The sequence below is a fragment of the Erpetoichthys calabaricus genome, chromosome 12 (assembly GCF_900747795.2).
Source record: "Erpetoichthys calabaricus chromosome 12, fErpCal1.3, whole genome shotgun sequence".
NCBI lineage: Eukaryota > Metazoa > Chordata > Cladistia > Polypteriformes > Polypteridae > Erpetoichthys > Erpetoichthys calabaricus.
Genome location: NC_041405.2, coordinates 1,294,752 through 1,313,905, shown reverse-complemented (window position 1 = coordinate 1,313,905; position 19,154 = coordinate 1,294,752). Strand labels below are relative to the sequence as shown.

Sequence of the window (19,154 nt, the reverse complement as noted above, 5' to 3'; positions counted from 1 at the left end):
AAATCTTGAGCAGCCTGCCCCCTACTGGCTTAGCGCTGGTATCGTAATGTTAGGGTCTCCTGCAAAACTGATGGCAAACGTTCATTTTCTAAGGAACTCCTGATCCTGGAGTGAGACCTTCAAACGGACAATTCCACGTAAAGAACCACTGAGTCCACTTTATTAGGCACAGCTTTACATGCCCACTGGCTCCAGTTTCTAAGACTTTATGTGATGGTTTTAAAGTGACCTGCCAGTGTCCGTGCCACAAAGTCTGGAGTGACATGAAGCACCCTGGTTCTGCTGTTCTGGTTAGGAAGGCGTGAATAAACTTTACAGTACATGGCCAGCTATGAGGTGGCACTGAGGTGTGCAGCCTGACTTTATTTAGGGTATGCGGCCGGCTGTAGGTTGGCACTGTGCCCTCTGAATAAAGGCGTGAGGGTGCCATTATTCTATTGCCTACCTGTAGGGATGGCGCCGTGCCATTACAGTACATTCCCAGCTATATGGGTGGCACTGAGGTGTGCAGCCAGACTTTATTTAGGATATGCGGCCAGCTGTAGGTTGGCACTGTGCCCTCTGAATAAAGGCTTGAGGGTGCCATTATTCTATTGCCTACCTGTAGGGATGACACTGTGTCATTACAGTACGTTGACATCTATATGGGTGGCACTGAGGTGTGCAGCCAGACTTTATTTAGGATATGCGGCCAGCTGTAGGTTGGCACTGTGCCCTCTGAATAAAGGCTTGAGGGTGCCATTATTCTATTGCCTACCTGTAGGGATGACACTGTGTCATTACAGTACGTTGACATCTATATGGGTGGCACTGAGGTGTTCAGCCAGACTTTATTTAGGGTATGTGGCCGGCTGTAGGGTTGACACTGCGCCCCCTAAATAAAGGTGTGATGGTGCCATTACAGTATGTGGCCAGCTGTAGGGGTGATGCAGTGCCATCAGCTCAAATGTTACAAGTGTGAAGGCTGCCCGCTGACAGCGTGTTCCTTGGTGTTTTCTGCCATTTACTTTATTCTCTCACTCCTTGTCTTGGGATCAACCAGCTAGTCAGTGAGAGAAGATCTAACGTGACACAAAAGCCATTAAATCAGAGGTCCCTGCTCAGTCAGCATCTTGTTTCACAAGGCTTCACCCGGGCAGACACACCTTGGTCTGTGCACACCGACGGGTGGGCCAGTTAGTCATCAACCTTCTCCCAGGGACGATGTGCCAACTCTCCATTCTTAAAGATCTCCACCCCACCTGGCACACCCAAGAGACGGTGTGAGCCCAGCAGAGACTTCTCAGATCCGAGGCTTTACAAGCTGAAGGTCCAAGGTGACAAATAATAAAAATCAGCTTGCAGTAATGAAAGATGGGATGAGGGGCCAAAGTGCTGTTTAAGACCGAGCTTTGGAGATGTGCCCACCAGGACTGAGTATGCGGTACCTGGCGAGATGCCAACTGCAGGGAATCAACATTTGCTGTGTCATGCCACCATGACTATCACACAAAAATGGACAAGAGACACTGGGATCAGGTGTCTTGTGTTAGGATATGCTGGCGAGGCATCTTGCTTGGGTAAGGAGTGACGGCAGCCATTGTGGATCTTAGAGATTCAGAAATGTGTGCAGTCAGCTAAGCAGAACGAGAAAATTCCACCATTTGGCCACAGTGAAAAGTCCACAAGGGGCAACCCAGAGACATGGAATTGAACCCAGGTATCTGGGAGTGTGAGGCAGCAGACGAGGATGACAACCTGAAACTTACAGGCAGCTTCATATGGCGGCCATGTAGTCTGATGTGCAACCGCTTCGTAACTTTGGATTTGTCAGATTGGGAGCAGCTCAGGGGTGCAGCAAGTCCTGCTGACATCTTGAGGGACCAGTCACTGTCTGTGTGAAGAGTATGAACTCTCCCAGTGTCCTTGTGGGATTAGAGAACGAGCGAAAAGTTAGCAGGTGACTCCAAGTCTACCAACGTGGGTGTTTAAAGGGGGGTGCAGTGCGGCCAGCAGTGGACTGCCACTATGCCAGGATTGACTCCTGCCTTACAACCGAGACATTAATAGATAGATAGATAGATAGATAGATAGATAGATACTTTATTAATCCCAATGGGAAATTCACATTCTTCAGCAGCAGCATACTGATACAATAAATAATATTAAATTAAAGAATGATAATAATACAGGTGAAAAAAAAAAAAACAGACAATAACTTTGTATAATGTTAAATGTTAACGTTTACCCCCCCTGGTGGAATTAAAGAGTCGCATAGTTTGGGGGAGGAACGATCTCCTCAGTCTGTCAGTGGAGCAGGACAGTGACAGCAGTCTGTCGCTGAAGCTGCTCTTCTGTCTGGAGATGACATTATTTAGTGGATGCAGTGGATTCTCCATAATTGATAGGAGCCTGCTGAGCGCCCTTCGCTCTGCCACAGATGTTAAACTGTCCAGCTCCATGCCAACAACATCCTGCGGTGCCAAGAACAAAAATCACAACCAGAAAATGGACGGCTGGACAGAGCGTCGGACTTGAAGTGGCGCCCCCAAGTGTTTGGTTTTCACTTTACATGGCCAGAAAGTGCACGGCGTGAACGGGAGCAAATCACACCATCCGAATGTACTTCAACTATAATAAATAAATAAATAAATAAATAAATACACGAGCAGCAGTACGAAGTTGAGATCTGCATCTTCCCTGAACTTTCTCTTTCCATTCACAACGTGTTCTCATCTCTTATTACTCGTCTTCAGTCGCCCGTCCACCCTGCTGGTTAGCGCTGCCGATCACGGAGCACGTCAGCAAACTTCAGCCAAATCTGGTAAAGCATTTGGGAATGTTACGTTATTTAGATTTTCTGTTGTAGAAATATGGAACAGCCCTTCATGATCACGACGACTTGATGTACCAACGTCAGCTTTTAAACGGAACGGGAAACGGCGAGCGAGTGAGTCCGACAGTCAGTCAGCTCAGCATTATACAAACATCGAGAGATTATCACTAAATAATAGAATAATAGAATAACAATACATACAAAACTACAATGATGACTGACTATAATGCTAATAATAATTCATTAACCTTGGAATAAGAATTCATCCATTCAAAATTACCGGAAATTAATTAATGGATTTTGGTTATAATGCTATAATAGTAATGATAATAATAAAAATAATAGCATTCTATGCTACATTAATTGAATTCAAGCATGTTTGATTATAATGCTGAAAATATAATTATAATAATAAACCCATTTTAAACTACAGTAAATTATTTCAAAAATATTTATTATTAATATCATTATGGCTAAAAATAATACATTTTAAACTAAAGCAAATTAATGGATTTTGGTTAAAATACTGTAATAATAATAATCATAATATTACCAATAATCCATTCTATAAAACAGTAATTGAATTCAGGCATGCTTGCTAATAATAATAATAATAATAATAATAATAATAAATCTATTCTAAACTACAGGATATTTAAAAAATGTTTATTAATATTATGATTAAAACTAATACATTCAAAACTAAAAGTAAGTTAGTTAATGGAATAGTCCATTCTAAACTACAGTAAATTAATTCAAGCATGTATGATGACATAATAATAATAATAATCCATTCTAAACTAAAGCAGGTGAATTCGGGAGTATTCGGTTATTATATTAATATCATTATTAATGGTAACAACAAGGCCTTATCTCACGAAGCTCCTTTCACAGACCACACCATCATAACGAAAGTTCGAAATCGGCCGCCCAGAAGCGCATGGCTGTTTAATTATTAATTCTGTAGCCAGTGGCACCGCGGACCTTGTAACTGGGCACTGCCCTTTTCTATTAAAGTTATTTTCAGAAGAGGCGTGGCTTTCCATCGGGTCATAAGCAGGACACGTTTTATGTAGTGTTTGCATGAGAGGCGTGGTTTTTATTGGTGAATAAAAATCACCGTATTAGACGGGCGGAGGATTCCAAGAAGCGTTTGGGGAGGGGCCTCACGTGCTTCTCATGTGTTCTTCCTCCTTTGTGTGTGTTGTCACTCCTGTCGTGCACCCGAGTACACATTTATCTCAACCCCGTGTGAAATCTAAACGGACCCCATAGACAGACAATCGGTCAATATACAAACGAAGCCCCTTATTTTAAATCATCCATGCCCGCAGTTCTTTAGTCTTCCAGGTCTTGCCCCTACTTTCTGGCTGCGGCTCTTCCTGACCCTGACCTCAAGCTCGGCACCACCGTTTGTAACTTTGGCTATTCTGCCACTTCTCGGCACGCATTAGGACCCAGCGGACATCGCCACCCAGAGTCTCCCGTTTCCTTTTTTGGAGAGTGCGCACGCGCTGTTTTCTTTTTCTTTACGGACTGAACTGGGAAAGGATGAATTCATTTAAAGTAGAACGCCCCCGGACATAGTGGGCTCGATTCCATGGCGAGTTTATTCTTAACTCAGTAAATAAATAACAACACTTGGGGTGGGGGCACTGACACTTCACCGGCCGCTCCTTTGGTTGTCCTCATCTGACTGCTTGGGTGAACGGGAACGAACGAGCACGGCGATAGCGCACGGGCTCAAGCATGAGGTGAGCGGACCGCCGTTCGCCTACGTTTATTGTTGTGGCGCCGCATACTGGCGTCACCGGGTATTTTTCATGACTAAATGCTTGTTTCCATAAACTTTATGTGCCTTTTCCTAGGCCAACACCGGATCAGTATCAGGCTGCCATGCTGCTCAGCGCCGCTGGGGACGCACTCGGCTACCGTAACCAGCTGTGGGAGTACAACGAGTCGGGCGTAGCGATCCACAGCGAGCTGGCCGGGCTAGGTGGACTGAAGGCCATTAGGGCAGCGCTGCCGGACTGGCCGGTCAGTGACGACACGGTGCTCCATCTGGCCACCGCTGAAGCTTTGGTCGCAGGTGACAAGCGTGCTGTCGCGCTTCGGCTGCACCCAGTATGCTGACCATCAACCCTCGCGGCGCCCGAGAGATTAACTGGTCACAATCTGTCATTTTAGGTAAAGAAGGGGATGAGCTGCTCCAAGAACTGGCCTTCCGCTATGTAGAAGCCATGAAAGACATGGAAGGCAGGAAGCCGGGGCCCACAAGCATTCTGGGTAACTCTGTCCCTCTGCTGTCCCCCATGGTCACGCGTGGTTCCCATTTATCTCAGAAGTTGACTACTGGCTTGCTGTTTTCCACGCAGGCACCTCTCAGTTAATGCCGGGTACGCCGTTAGGATTCCGGATCCCTTTTAACCCTGAAGCCACTGGCTGTGGAGCGGCCATGAGGTCCATGTGCATTGGACTGAGGTGAGGAGCTGGCGGTCACTGGCCAATTTGCGGTTTCTCTCCATCCTAATATTTCCCTCATGCCTTTCCCCCTCCTTCTAAGGTTTCCCCGTCCAGAGCAGCTGTCAGACCTGATCAGCGTGTCCATTGAGAGCGGCCGCATGACCCACCACCACCCGACTGGTGAGTGTGTGTGTGCCGTGGAGCAATGCCAGTACCGTGTGGACATTGCTTATGCTTACAGGTATCTGCTTCCTTTGCAGGGTTCTTGGGGTCTTTGGCTTCGGCCCTCTTCACCTCCTATGCTGTGCAGCAGCGACCCCTTTTGACGTGGGGGTCTGGCCTGATGGAGACTCTGCCAAAAGCCCTGCAGTATGTTGAGGGAGTGGGTGTTGATGTGGCAGAGAACCGCAGCGAATGGAGCTATTTCAGTGAGAAGTGGGCTTGGTAAGGGTGTCTGTCCCGTGTGAGGAAGGATAGGTCCCGCTGTGTGGACTCTTTTTGGACTCCCCTCTTTTCTCTTGCTTAGGTATTTGTCAGAGCGAGGGCTTCAGTCGAGCGAGGGGCCCGTGAAGTGGCCCACCCCCTATGGAGTAGAAGAGCGGGATGCTGTCTACAAGACTTTCAGTTTGTCGGACTGGCCGGGGCGTAGTGGCCATGATGCCCCAATGATAGCCCTGGATGCTCTGCTGGGGGCCGGTGCAGACTGGGACGAGCTGTGTAGTCGAGCCATGTTCCATGGAGGTGGGGAGCCATCCTTGCTCCTCAAGCTGGGGCAATATCCATCCCCGTGTCCCTTGCTCTCTTAAATGGCATCAATCTCTTCTTTTGCAGGTGACAGTGACTCCACAGGAGTGATCGCTGGGTGCTGTTGGGGGGTCCTCCATGGTCTTTCTGGGGTCCCAGAAGGAAACTACTGTGAGCTGGAGTACCGGAGTAGACTGGAGCAAGCAGCAGAGCAGCTCTTTCAGCTAGCCTGGGGTTGAAAGTGTGGGGGTCAGGGTGTGTGCTCCACTCTGTGCTGGAGTTGTTCAATATTGAGGTTCACGTCCATAGCCAGAAGAAGCTGGCGTTGCCAGGAGGAGGTGCCACAGAGATGCCTCTGCTGACGTCATGGGTTATCAATTAAAACTGAAATGGATTAACAGTAGACTGGCCTGGCGCTTGGTTCCTTTGTTGTTACGATGGTGTATTTGGTGGACACCTTTATCCAAAGTGGCTTCAGGTAACAGAGCTATCTGCCTGGTCATTTTCCAACCTGTTATATTCTAACACAGGGTCACGGGGGTCTGCTGGAGCCAATCCCAGGCAGCATAGGGCGCAAGGCAGGAACAAACCCCGGGCAGGGTGCACACACACACACACACCAAGCACACACTAGGAACAGTGTAGGACCGCCAGTGCACCTAACCTGCATGTCTTTGGACTGTGGGAGGAGAACATGCAAACTCCACGCAAGGAGGACCCGGGAAGTGAACCCAGATGGGTCTCCTTACTGCGAGGCAGCAGCACTACCACTGTGCCAGCGTGCCGCCCACCTGCCTACCTACATATTTTTCTTATTTAACCACAGAGTCAAGTGACTCACAAAACGCCCAAGTCCCATTTCTTTTCAGCCTTTGTCCACAACTTGCTGAGATTATATAAACAGTCTCGGCCTGCACCCATGTCACATCTTCAGTGACTCGGTCATTGCAAGTGTGATTTTTGTCACAAGTTATAGGGATGGCGCTTACTTAGCTCAGTGCTCAGCTGCAAGTACAAGGCTTAAAATACCACAAAGCTGAGCTCAATCAGATCTCAAAGATGAACTAAGACAAGTAATGGTGGAATAAAGAATCCATGGAGTGAATAACAGGACAGGCGTATGGAACAGTGGAGCAGGTGCAAGTGGCTACTTGAGGTCTCATCCTTACCATACCACAACGCAGTAGGGAATGTAAGTAGGTGCTCAATGTTGTTTGGCTGCCAAAATGGGTTGACCTTGCAATACTTTTATGGTGCAACAAGAAAATCTGAAACTGTGCAGAGAAGTCATGAGGGAGTCCTGTAATCGGCCGACCTCCTCAAGGCGACAAATTCTAGCAGGTTCAGTCGTTATGTGGGGCCGCCGCCCCCCTACACGACTTTTAAGATTTCCGTACAGTACATAAGGCGATTTTAACACGACTTGCAACCTCTTAAGTGTTTTTTCAAATTGGCCTGGTGAGAAAATTGTTGAAGTTTGTAATGTGACATGCAAGGCAGGAGAGACTCTGAGCTGATCCGGTGGCTCATGGGCTCTTGAGGTTCTTTTTTGAAGTCAAAAATATTCGGATCATTTTAGCTCGAGTTTGTCCAGCTTGAGATGTCATGTGAGCCCATTCAGTGTTTCTGTTCCCATTGACCAATCACAAAGCTACAAATCCCTGATACCATTGCATGTTTGTGCAGTTAAACAGATTGGCATTCATAATGTATTATGGTAGGACATCAGACACGGGCCAATCAAGTGAATACTGACGGCAGGCTCACTCTATCCTTCAACCAGAGATACTGCACAAATATCACATCATTCTACATGGTGCCAGTCTGCGTAGCTACCAGAAAATGTCACCAAGTGCTCTTGATGCACCCCTTGGGGATTAATAAACTATCATACGGTGCCTTTCACATCTATCTATCTATTATATAGTGCCTTTCATCATATAATAGATTAGATGTGAAAGGCACTATATAATAGATATATGGTGCCTTTCACATCTAATAGATAGATAGATAGATGTGAAAGGCACCAAGATAGATGTGAAAGGCACCATATAATAGATAAATATATGGTGCCTTTCAATCTATCTATCTATTATATGGTGCCTTTCACATCTATCTATAGATAGAGTGAAAGGCATTAGATAGATGTGAAAGGCACCATATAATAGATAATAGTGCCTTTCACTCTATCTATCTAGCCACACAATCACAGAAGATTGTTTGAAAGTCTCCCAATTCTCCATTAGTCTGTAAAATCCTGGACAATCAGTTGTTAGAATAAGTGAGTAGTTAAGTGTGTGAGGCGACACTTGAACTTCTGATGTCATACTATGTGAGAAAATCACATATAGTAAGAGAAGTGAACGTTAGCCTTGTGACAAAGTCGGATGCCTTCACCATTACACCACTTTGCACAGCTATGCCTGTACCGTAGGATCATCATCACTGACACATTTACAGAGTACAGTGACATTCTCTCTTGTATGTGCTAAAGCACATGTGAATACTGCGTAAGAAACGGGACACCCACAAATGGTCGGTCACCACAGAATTCGGCCACTTCGATTACATGCTTCTGTGGTGACCCATTCCAAACACATCCACGACTTGTGACCCAAAGTTTATGAAAAACTGCCGCTATACCACACTGCACAAAGACACATGTGACATACACTGGGAATCACTTACTTGTTCAGACAGCACTGGTTTGTGTGGTGGAGTCACTGGTTAGTTGCTATCCATCACTTCCAGGGATTCCGAGTTTGTGTCATCTGACATTCACAAGGCAATGGGACCCAGCAAGCGTAGTTGTTATGTGTCCTCTGACTCAAAGTCATGTAGCGTGATGCAGACCTGAATGTCACACATTGAGCAAGACATGAGAACTGGGCTGTTGGCCTTTGCTATTACCACACATTACACAAATCTGAACATTACACATACCGGGGATCCCAGTGTTGTCCAGACAGCGTCATCGGGGGTTCACTTGATGGTGTGGGTCACCATTTCTTTCTTATCCATCATTCCTAGGGTCCTGATTCTCTTTGCTCTAGGCAGGACAAGCACATCAAGAGTACATACTGGCCAGCCAGGCACAAGTGTAAACCAACAACAAACTTTATTAAGAAAATAGACATGAAAATTTGGGCAGCAACAATGAGAACAGTGAAAGAGACAGAGAAATTCTGTGCCTGCCTCCATTTGACAGGTGCAGCTGCTCCCCATGCCGTTGGAATATGAGGAGATGCCAAGGTAAGGAATCACAGCAGGTTAAATCGTGCGCTCCAGCAGGTAGACGCTATTCTGACATGAGGTGGCGATGAGACCCTCCTGTTTGCCGCTGCTGCACACCGAGGTGCTATATACTCCACCAGGAAGGTCCAGGAATCGGCCTGAAGTCTGCCAGAAGACAAAGGAGGGGTTAGCAGGCAGGCCCTGTCTGCTGTGTGCTCTACATATGTAACTGGCACAATGTCTGATGAAGGGCAGTGAAGGTTTGGACTTAAAATGCAAGGACTCCCCGTTCACAAAATGACGAGGAAGTAGAGGGGAGATGAAATCAAATGAATAAAAATGCAGTCACACTATGACCAGGCCCCAGCACATTAAAAAAAATAAATAAAAAAGACACCAGGCACGCTAACAGGAGCAGTGAGGACTCTGGGATGACAAAGGGAGAAGAATTGTGCAATGAGAGCCTGACCCGCTGCCCTAAATTATGGGCATCAACAAGTGAACCCCTGGGACCAACTTCTAAAAGTAAACAACCCTAACCCTAACCTTAATGAGATGGAGTGCTTAATAGTAGAAATAATGAAAGCTAACAGCAGCCATTACAAACAGCCAATAGCAGTCTACATGTTCTAAAACAAATAACATAAAAACAAAGAAAAATATTATTTTGGTCAGAATGTGTTTTAACAGCATAGTTAATGAAATGTTTATAGATGCTTAACAGAAAATGTATAATGCGTACCAAACCTAAAGTATTACCCAAAAAGGCTACCAGAGAGGGACTGGTTTGTGTGTTATGCATGAAAAGGCACCTCCAACTGTCTCCTTACGTTACTGTCAAGTCTTTAGAAACAGAGAGGAGATGACAAATGAAAACAACATCAAGCCAAGTGTTGAAATGCCAGTGGCTGAAGGTTTTTGCTCCAACCCAATGGCCTAATTGCTCAGGTGACACTTGTGCCTCACTTTAGTGGTCTCGCTCGTTAAGATTTTGAACCCTTATTGCTTAATTTAATCTTAAACAGCTGCATTCTCAGTTTTTAATTGTTCCCTATTAGCAATAAGATGCAAAGGACAAAGGAGCCAGCAGTTCTGCATTTAGCTTGTTTCCTTTTACACCTTTGTGTGTTTATCGTGCACTATCACTGTTTGGTTTAATTGGAAGGAAATGGAAGAGAAAAAAGTGAAGGACTGAGAATTACTCCTCCATTTTAGACTTCACATTATTTTTATGATATCCTTAGAAAGGGAAAAAAGATCTCGGATATGAGAATGACCGGACATGGTAGAGTTAAAGCACTAACAAGCCATGAAATTAAATTATTGGCAAGGATTGTTTTCTAATTAAGCAACTGGAGTGGATCAGAAACCTGCAGCCACTGCAGCCCACCCCGGAAATAAGGGTCTGAGTCAAGTTAATTAAAATTATAGTAAAACAAGTTCATCAGCAGCGAAAATGGCTCACTAATTAAGAAGATGGTTAGAATGAAAACCTGCAGCCACTGCAGCCCACCAGGAGCGGAGCTGGACACCACTGCTCTACTCTCTTCTTTCCCCAGTGCTGTTATGTCTTTTTTCATAATATGGAGACCAAAACTCTACACAGTTGTGCAGGCCTCACACATCATGCTGTATAATCTATTAAACATTTAATGGAGTCTCTCCCCCCATCTTGATACAGGCGATTACATCTGAGATACAACGGATTACATTTCTTTTGTTTTTCCAATTGGAGCACAGGCAGGTGAAGTGACTTGCTCAGGGTCACATGGTAGCACTGGTGGGATTTGAACCCCCAACCACTGCACCACACTGCCGGATTACAAGCCCACTTGGTTTCCTAGGTTCTTCCAATGAGGGGTCCCCTTTACATTTTAAGCCTCCCACTGTGTATTCAAATCAAATGCTTTACACGTCCTTATGTTAATTTTAATCTGTAATGATTCAGCTGATTCTACATTATCTGCCATTCCTCCTAGTTTAGTATCACTTGTTAGTTATCCTCCAGTGCAGATCATTTACTGTATGGATGTTAAAAACAGCAGCAGCTCCAGCACTGACACCTGCTGGACACAAGTTGTAAGTCACTTAATTCTAATAAAATTCCCCTTCTTGACCTCATGACCCCTTGTTCTGGTGTTTAAACCAATTTTTGCCCTCAACTCACTTCTTTTAGTTTGATTACTAGTCCTAGTTACTCAAGTCTTTTTGTAAACCAAATACACAAGTTCATATTCACCGCTATGATTGTATGCTTTCATTGCATTCTAAGAACTGTACGTGTACAAATGTAAGAAATTCAGCTTAACTGGAAAGCAACATAAATATGAATTAAATGAAATCACATTTCAAAAGTGCACACGGCCTGTATCCTAGAAGCGATGGGTGCAACTCCTGGACAGGCACCCACACGGTCCTTACTAATGTTGGGCTAATTCAGGGTCCCAAAACAACCAAACCACCATGACACGTACGAGTTGGGAGAACTGCGACGATGCGGTTTTTACTCCATGCTCCCATTCAGCTTCTGGGAGCTCTGAACCCGACACCGTCGGTAATGACACCGATGAGCTAGACCAGGGGTCCTCAATCACAGTCCTGAAGGGCCGCAGTGGCTGTAGGTTTTTGTTCTAACCCAGTTGCTTAATAAGAAAGCAATTCTTGCCAATAATTGAATTTGATTGGCTTGTTGGTGCTTTAACTCCACTATGTCAGCTCATTCTCATATCCTAGATTTTCTTCCCCTTTCTAAGGATATCATCCAAATGATTTGAAGGCTAAAATGGAGGAGGAATTCTCAGTCCCTGACTTTCTTCTCTTCACTTTCTTCACAAGTATTTATTTAAACCCAATAGTGCATGATAAATACACACAGGTGTAAATGGTAACAAGCTAAATGGAGAAATGCTGGTCTCATTTGTCATTAGCATGTTACTGCTAATTAGGAGCCATTAAAAACTAAGAATACAGCTGTTTAAGACTAAAATAAGCAATAAGGGTTCAAAATCTTAATGAGCGAGACAACTAAAGTGAAGCACAAGTGTTACTTGAGCAATAAGTGCTTCTTATTAAGCAATTGGGTTGGAGCAAAAACCTGCAGCCACTGCGGCCCTCCAGGACTGTGATTGAGGGCCGCTGAGCTAGAGAGTGAGGCACAACAAAGCAAGGGGATGGTGCAAAAAGTGCAAAGTGCTTTTATTAAAATCAACACAACAAAACAGTGTTCAAATAAATAGTGCTGTGTCTCAAAAATACGTCTTCAAAGAAATAATCCATGAACACAGAAGTGAAATCGTGGAGGTTAAAATCCATTAGAAAAAAAAAAAACAATGGCTGGAAGGTGTCATTTTAAAATCAGCCCGGTGCCTTTCTACTGGCGATTTCTCCCGTCCAGGCCATGCACCAGGGGTGTCACCGTACCTGCAGGTGACCTGCTCTGGCCTGCTGGTCTGCAGGCTTCCCGATCCCTGGCTTCAGTTCTGCTCTCCCCAGACCGAGACTTGGGTTCCCCAAACGGCCAGATGCTCACACCGGGGCGTCCACTTCCCAAGCCTCCCGACTCCCACGGCGAGCCATCCTTCTTCCGGTCACTCCTGCTCCTCAACTACACGCTCAGCAGGAGTGACCACTACTGACTGCCCTAGGTGTTGGCCAAATACTCCGCTAGGGCTCACTGCTCAGCTTGCTCGCTCTCCTGCACCGGCTTTCCTCTCCCTGCTTCCTGCCTTCTTCTCCTGTAACCTCCGTTCACTTTCCCTTTTCTTTCCTAGCCACCTCGCACTTCTATTTATCACGGGGATGTTGATCAGATGTGGCAATCGGCAGCTCCCGGCACCAATTACGGATGCGGACGACTCCTCACCTGTGCACTTAAGTGAGGACCATCCGCATCACCCAGGAACCGCTCCGGCCACACGTACAACACTGCCTCACTTATTTATTTAAAAAGTGGCCTTTTTGACGTGAGCTGCGGACCCGCTACACCACAAGAACCTGGAGAGAATCCTGCCATCTTCGACACTGCTAGCCTGAAACCCCCCCTCCCCCCCCAACACCAACTCACCATCATGGTGTTCTTGTCGATGACTCTACACATGTTCGACTCACTGCCTGAGGCGACTATGTACTCACTCCCCATGTAATGGCAGCTGTAAATCTGTGAAGGTATAAGCACCGCCATGAGATGAAGCAGACTGGGCGGTCAGTGAGGTTCACTTACTAAGGCCCAGAGAGTGCTTACCAGGCAGTGTCCTGTGTGGTCATCAGGGATGTCACTCAGCTTGTTCCCCGTCTTATAGTCCCAAACCTGCACAGAAGGGTGGCAGTTTTAATGTGGCCCTCTACAGGAGGCTGCTTCAAAAGATCACACGACATGACACTCACCTCTAAGGCATTTTCTTTCCTCCATGAGCCTGTAAGAATCTGATTAGTTGAAGCGTCGACCTCCAGGGCATCGCCACAAATATGAGGACCGAACAGCTTCCTTGAGGGGTGCAAAAAAAAACCGCCAATGGCTTAACAGGGTGGAGAGGGACATCTGGAGGGTCGTAGGTCTAGGGCCATCCTTACCTCACAGCATTGACCTGATTCATGTCCCAGAACTGGAGAAAGACAGAGAGAGAGAAGGGTCACTTTATAGTGCCCCATGGAGTACGGGCCCTGCCCCACAACACTGAACTCGGTGACGTTCTTACCTGCACTGTGTTATCCCACCCGCCCGAGATGAACTCTGTCTCCATATCTGGGTGGAAAGCCACTGCAAACACCCGGAAACAGTGCCCATCCATCTTGTTCAACGCGATGCTAAGTTAGACACGAGAGGCACATGAGAAGAACAGCAGGGACTGAAATGCTGGCACAAGTGACTCCCACCTGCATACACAAACACTCTGAAGCTTACCTGCCCTGGCACGTCTGAACCAGCTGCCTCGTCTCCGTATCGTACACATGCAGCTTGCAGTCCGAGCCACTGGTGACAAATCGGGAACCAGAGGGAGAAAGTGCCACCGAGAGGGTCTGGCGTTCTCCCTCCTCTATGGAGCACAGGCACTGTGTGCCAGAGACGTGCCACAGACGCACGTGCCCACTGGCATCTGTGGGATAAGGAGATATGAGACAGGGTTAGGATGGGACAGAATGGGTGCCTATCCTTACACCTTGGGGGCACTCACACGTAGCCAGGAGAAGCAAGTCTATCCACTTGTCATTGATGTCCAGAAACTGTAGACTGGTGACAGGAAGAGCGGCCGTCAAGGTCTCGCTGTCACTCAATTGGTAGAGAAATGTGCCATCAGCCGGATGGAAGACCTGGCGCGAAAACCAAAAGAGCAGGATGAGGGGAGAGGGTGGAGGCGGGTAGCTCAGTCGCCTTGGGGAGACACTCACCTTAATGTCACCATTGCTCAGCCCTACTGCCAATAAGGTGCCCTTGCCATTGAAGCGTGACGTCATGACAACCGATCCGCAGTCTCTGCGCATAAAGTTACATCAGCGTCAGTCAAGGAGCACAAGCCGTGCGGAGGGGCACCGACCCCTAAGTGAACTTACATTTTGTTTCTGATCTTCAGGGGTCCTTCTGTACTTGGGTCTGGCAAGGGGCTGGCAGCATTGTCACTTGTCACATAGTCAGACTCATCCTGGTAGGCTGTGGCACGGCTGGAAATCAGGGACCGCCGGGGGGTCACAAATAGCCCATAAGACATGATAACTGAGCAGTGGGAGAGAAATGGAAAAAGAGGCAGGAGAGCAAAAACCTGCATAGAGGAGAAAGACAAGACAACACATGAGGTGCCTTTCACAACAAGCAGCAATACCAACAGGAAACGATGACAAAGAACTCGTCCCCTTCCTGATACCCTCGGTCTTTGTTTAACTGACACAATGAATGGCCTCAGATCTTTAGACAAAATGCGAGAACGTAAACCTGGGTGAACACACACAAGTTTCTAAATCAGTCGAACAAAATTACCCAAGAGCCCATCGCCCATCTGAAAGGTTTGTTGCCCCCACTGCCTCAATATCTGGTGGCCACACCGTTAGCAGTAATAATGACAACAAAAGGCTTCTCATCATTTGATGTCCATCTGTCACCTCACCTGCTGTTCTTTTCGTGCTCTTTGTCTGGCTTCACAACCCGAAGATGTTTGGACAAATGAGCAGACATTCTCCTGGAGAATATTCTAGCATGGTTCCTTCAGCAATGGCAATTCTTCCAAAGCATTCCCACCCCTTCACCTCTTGTGTTTTATTGTAGGACTGACCTTCTTCTTATTACTGTCGAACACCAAACATAGCGGGCCCCGTGTCTTCTAGAAAGTTCTGCTTCTGGAATAATGTGCTGTGGCCTGACAAGTCAAAAGGCTCAGGATCACCCACACACGTCTTTCCTCTTACTTAGCACAGGTTTTTGCCTTCCTCTATCATCCCCTCCTTCATTCTCATCATGGACTCCCCTTAACTGAGAGGCCTGCAGGTGTTTGGGTGCCCTTCTGTGACTTCCTAAATGAGCCTCACTGAAGCCTTGGGTTATTTTTGTGGAAGAAGTCCCCACTACTCCAAATGGTCCCCATTTATAGTTAATGGCTCTCACTCACGGTGGTGTGCTGGAGTCCCAGAGCCTTAGCAGTCAGGACAGGGTGACAAAGCCATGTGTGAGTTTCTTTTTAGCCTCTCTCTTCTGCAGTCCCCCTTTGGATTGAGGCCTACTGTTGTTCTGGACATGTGGTGAGGTTTAGATTAACATGGCTGCCAGTGTTTAGTCAGCGGAGCTTAATTATCAGTTAACATTGGTCAGTTGATGAAGTGAGTGACTAAGGGGGCAATGCAGTTGTTACATAACTTTATTACTTAAAAATATTACACAGCAATTTGGACATGGTGTTCTCTGTTTCCTCAGGTTCCCTTTATCTAATATGACATTTTGTCTAAAGGTCTGACGCCATTCTTTCTTACAAATAACAAAATCCGAGGATATCAGAACCAAGGCAAATCCTTTTTTTTCTTTCTTTAGCATTGGGCAATGGCGTGAGGTGTGAAGGACATGTGCATGTGTTACAGACTGACCCCATCAAACCATGTCCAGGCCCCAATACGTAACAGTCCACTAATTTATGGACACTTGACCTGCATCACCCACACCCGCAATGACCCAAATTTCAATTATAAAAGACAGCCTCAGCCTCCGACATTTCCTCGTTCTTAATTTGTAGGCCATGACTTGGGGCAGTGAGGCAAATTTAAAACATTGAAGGGTTGAACCAAAAACAGAATGCTCCGTTTTCAAGGGTAGTGCTGCCCTCTGGTGGTCTTATAACACAAGCACAACACATAATAAAAAATGAATAAGACTCGACTCATTTCACGGACTGCATTTGAAGCATAATATTACACTTACTATTTTCAGTGGTTTGAAGGAGTTGTTTTCTTTTATAATATTTTGTTTTCAAATAATAATAAAAAATAGTTCGTATTTACTTAAAGTTTGCAAAATACTTTCGAGTCAAGATTTGAAAGCCTCCAGAAAATGTTGCTTTCAATTTGTACATCTCTTGCTGGTGAAAAAAAAAATTATATATATATATATATATATATATATATATATATATCCTAATATTACACATCCGTGCAGTCTCCCCTCCTGCGTCCCTTCCACGAAATGTCAATTTTAATGAACACCCGAACTCGCCCATATAAAGCGGGCACCTGCTCTCTGGTTTTATTGATACGTGTTTATTATTCGTTTTCCATTTCCCAGCTCGTATCGACAAGAACTCACCTTTACCAACGTGAACAAAACGCCGTTAGTCTGCGGCTCGGCTGAAGCAAACACAAGCACGCGTCCCGCCGCCCTCCCCTTCTCTATTGCCGCACTTTTCACGCTCCGCGTTCTTACAAGTCCGAGTGTCTCTCGTTTCCACGACGACTGCCGTTTCCAGCTGCCCGCCCGAATACTCTGCGCAGACTCAGTAAGGACCTACAGTGAAGCGCTTGGCGCCATCTTTAACGAGGGCAATGGTTGTTTTAGCCAACACATGAGATGGCGTCGTCCTTATTTGCTATTGAGCGCATGCGTAACACGGACGGTCCGCGGTTTTGTATCAGCGGATTGAGGTGGCCGCTGCTCACAGCTGACTGTTCCGCCAGGTTTAAGAATGATCAGCTGACGTAACAGGCCAATGACAAGGTTTTATCAAGGGTGAAAATAAAAAAATGATTAAAAATAATTAGGAAATGAGAATAAAACCAACAGTATAAGGAGTTGGCGTGGTGATAGGTCGAGGGTTGACAGCTATGGTGTCCTCGGTTCAGATGCCACGTTAACGTTTCACGTTCTCCTCGCGCCCGCTTAGGTTTTCTGTACATAAACCATTTCTGCGACACCCGGAGATAAGGTTAATTGTAAATGAGCTGATTTTCTTTAGAAATGATAACATCCATTAATTCATTTGAGTTAAAGGAGTGGATGGATGAGAATTGCGAAGGCAGAGGACAGCGACGTGCTGTTTACGGGGTTGGTGGTGATGAGACCGCAACGACACTCGTCTTGTCACTTTTGGAATCTCCTTTAGTTTTACTGAATCAGTGTGACATTTACGTTTTCTTGTCCTCCGCTGTCATCCATAATTTGTTAATGGACAGATATCACTGGTTTCCAGTTCTCTCCATCAGTTTCTACTTTGTTTTCCCGTCTGTGGTTTTCTTGTGTTCTAATTCTGTGCTTAGTAATTTGCCAAGTCTTTACTTCCATTTTAGCTTAAAACTTGTCGCAGTGCTGGCCTGACTGCCGATGGTCCCCATGACAGGACCGGAGTGTCGTCTTGGGCTCCGGGGGACGATCTTGAAGAAGAATGACGTCAGCAGGCCCCGCGTGGCTGTGACGTCACAACTGCTTTACATGAATGAATGAAATCAAAGCGAGGAGCCTCTCGTCTTTTATGAATTACTTGTCACATATCTCAGGAATGCAGAAGCATTTGGCAGACCTCCACAAAAGCTGAGCCAATAGAAAAGTATTTCTATCGTGACATTAAATCTTGTTTTCCTTATCGTAAGAATTATTGACTTGGTATTTACGAATGTGTAGCTTATTAAGAAGTAAACTTGTCAAGTAAACTTTGCTTTCCCCATTGGCAGATTTTTGTGCTTGTGCATTTTATTTGCAGTGTAAACGTAATTCAAGTTTTTAAACTGTGTATTCACTGTGTTGTCACCATTGGCTCGTTTAGTTAAAGGATAGGTTTGCTATTTTTCAGGTTAAACTTAAGTCTTCACAATCACGTTGGACATTTAAAATTGTGTTGTAAAGTGCAGCTTTTTTTTTTTAAATAAATTTTAAAAATTCCTCGTCTGTTCCTGCAGTCTGCGGTGGGCTGGTGCCCTGCCTGGGGTTTGTTCCTGCCTTGTGCCCTGTGCTGGCTGGGATTGGCACCAGCAGCCCCCGTGACCCTGTGTTAGGATGACGACTGTTCGTGTGAGCGTTTATGAAGCGGATGATGGGTACACGGCTCCATAGGTGAATGAAAAAGCCTTAAAACGCACCAAATACGTCCACTTTGAAGCAGCAAAGGTCGCCCTCGGCGTTTATGTGGCGCCCATCCACGTGATCACGAAAGGAAACTAGAAATCGCGATTTGATCTCGGATTCCTGGAGCGTTTCTCTGGCGGTGAGAATGTGTTTCCTGTTTGCTGGTCTGCCCTCGGCCGCCATACGAAAGTCGACGTCACACATGGAACGCCAGGTCCACATCGGGGTCCCTTGTAGAAAATTCACTTCAGGTTGGTAAACACCCCCCTGGGCACTGGTGCCCCCTGCAGGCTGCTTTACTTGGAACTGCGACGGGGCCTGCTGCACTCGTCCCTCGGGGGATTCTTACCTGTCCCCGAAAACTTGTTGGAAGAC

At 46.1% G+C, this 19,154-nt stretch overlaps 2 protein-coding genes across 2 annotated transcripts; one reads left to right on the top strand and one right to left on the bottom strand.

Moving 5' to 3' along the window:
• Window positions 1-4,335: 4,335 nt before the first annotated feature.
• Window positions 4,336-6,423, top strand: adprh (ADP-ribosylarginine hydrolase). The gene is made up of 8 exons (XM_028814790.2): window positions 4,336-4,569; window positions 4,684-4,904; window positions 5,003-5,101; window positions 5,191-5,296; window positions 5,379-5,458; window positions 5,539-5,722; window positions 5,805-6,019; window positions 6,110-6,423. The coding sequence occupies exons 1-8, from the start codon at window positions 4,565-4,567 to the stop codon at window positions 6,259-6,261; spliced, it is 1,062 nt and encodes a 353-aa protein (XP_028670623.1). The 5' UTR covers window positions 4,336-4,564; the 3' UTR covers window positions 6,262-6,423.
• Window positions 6,424-9,121: 2,698 nt separating this feature from the next.
• On the bottom strand, window positions 9,122-19,001 carry LOC114662209 (WD repeat-containing protein 38-like). The gene is made up of 12 exons (XM_028815594.2): window positions 18,801-19,001; window positions 17,031-17,228; window positions 14,804-15,009; window positions 14,642-14,726; window positions 14,428-14,563; window positions 14,157-14,349; window positions 13,951-14,059; window positions 13,826-13,857; window positions 13,640-13,739; window positions 13,497-13,562; window positions 13,320-13,412; window positions 9,122-9,421 (listed from the first exon to the last, which is right to left on the bottom strand). The coding sequence occupies exons 1-12, from the start codon at window positions 18,999-19,001 to the stop codon at window positions 9,293-9,295; spliced, it is 1,548 nt and encodes a 515-aa protein (XP_028671427.1). The 3' UTR covers window positions 9,122-9,292.
• Between the last annotated feature and the right edge of the window lie 153 nt (window positions 19,002-19,154).

Bases quoted from the DNA above. Each gene is read 5' to 3' on its own strand.
- adprh (XM_028814790.2), top strand. The intron at 5,459-5,538 runs GTGAGTGTGTGT...CTTCCTTTGCAG, and splicing joins GACCCACCACCACCCGACTG to GGTTCTTGGGGTCTTTGGCT. The intron at 5,723-5,804 runs GTAAGGGTGTCT...TCTCTTGCTTAG, and splicing joins TTCAGTGAGAAGTGGGCTTG to GTATTTGTCAGAGCGAGGGC.
- LOC114662209 (XM_028815594.2), bottom strand. From the start codon at position 19,001: ATGTGGACCTGGCGTTCCATGTGTGACGTCGACTTTCGTATGGCGGCC. The intron at 14,350-14,427 runs GTGAGTGCCCCC...CTTATCCCACAG, and splicing joins CTTGCTTCTCCTGGCTACGT to ATGCCAGTGGGCACGTGCGT. The intron at 13,740-13,825 runs GTAAGGATGGCC...GCACCCCTCAAG, and splicing joins AATCAGGTCAATGCTGTGAG to GAAGCTGTTCGGTCCTCATA.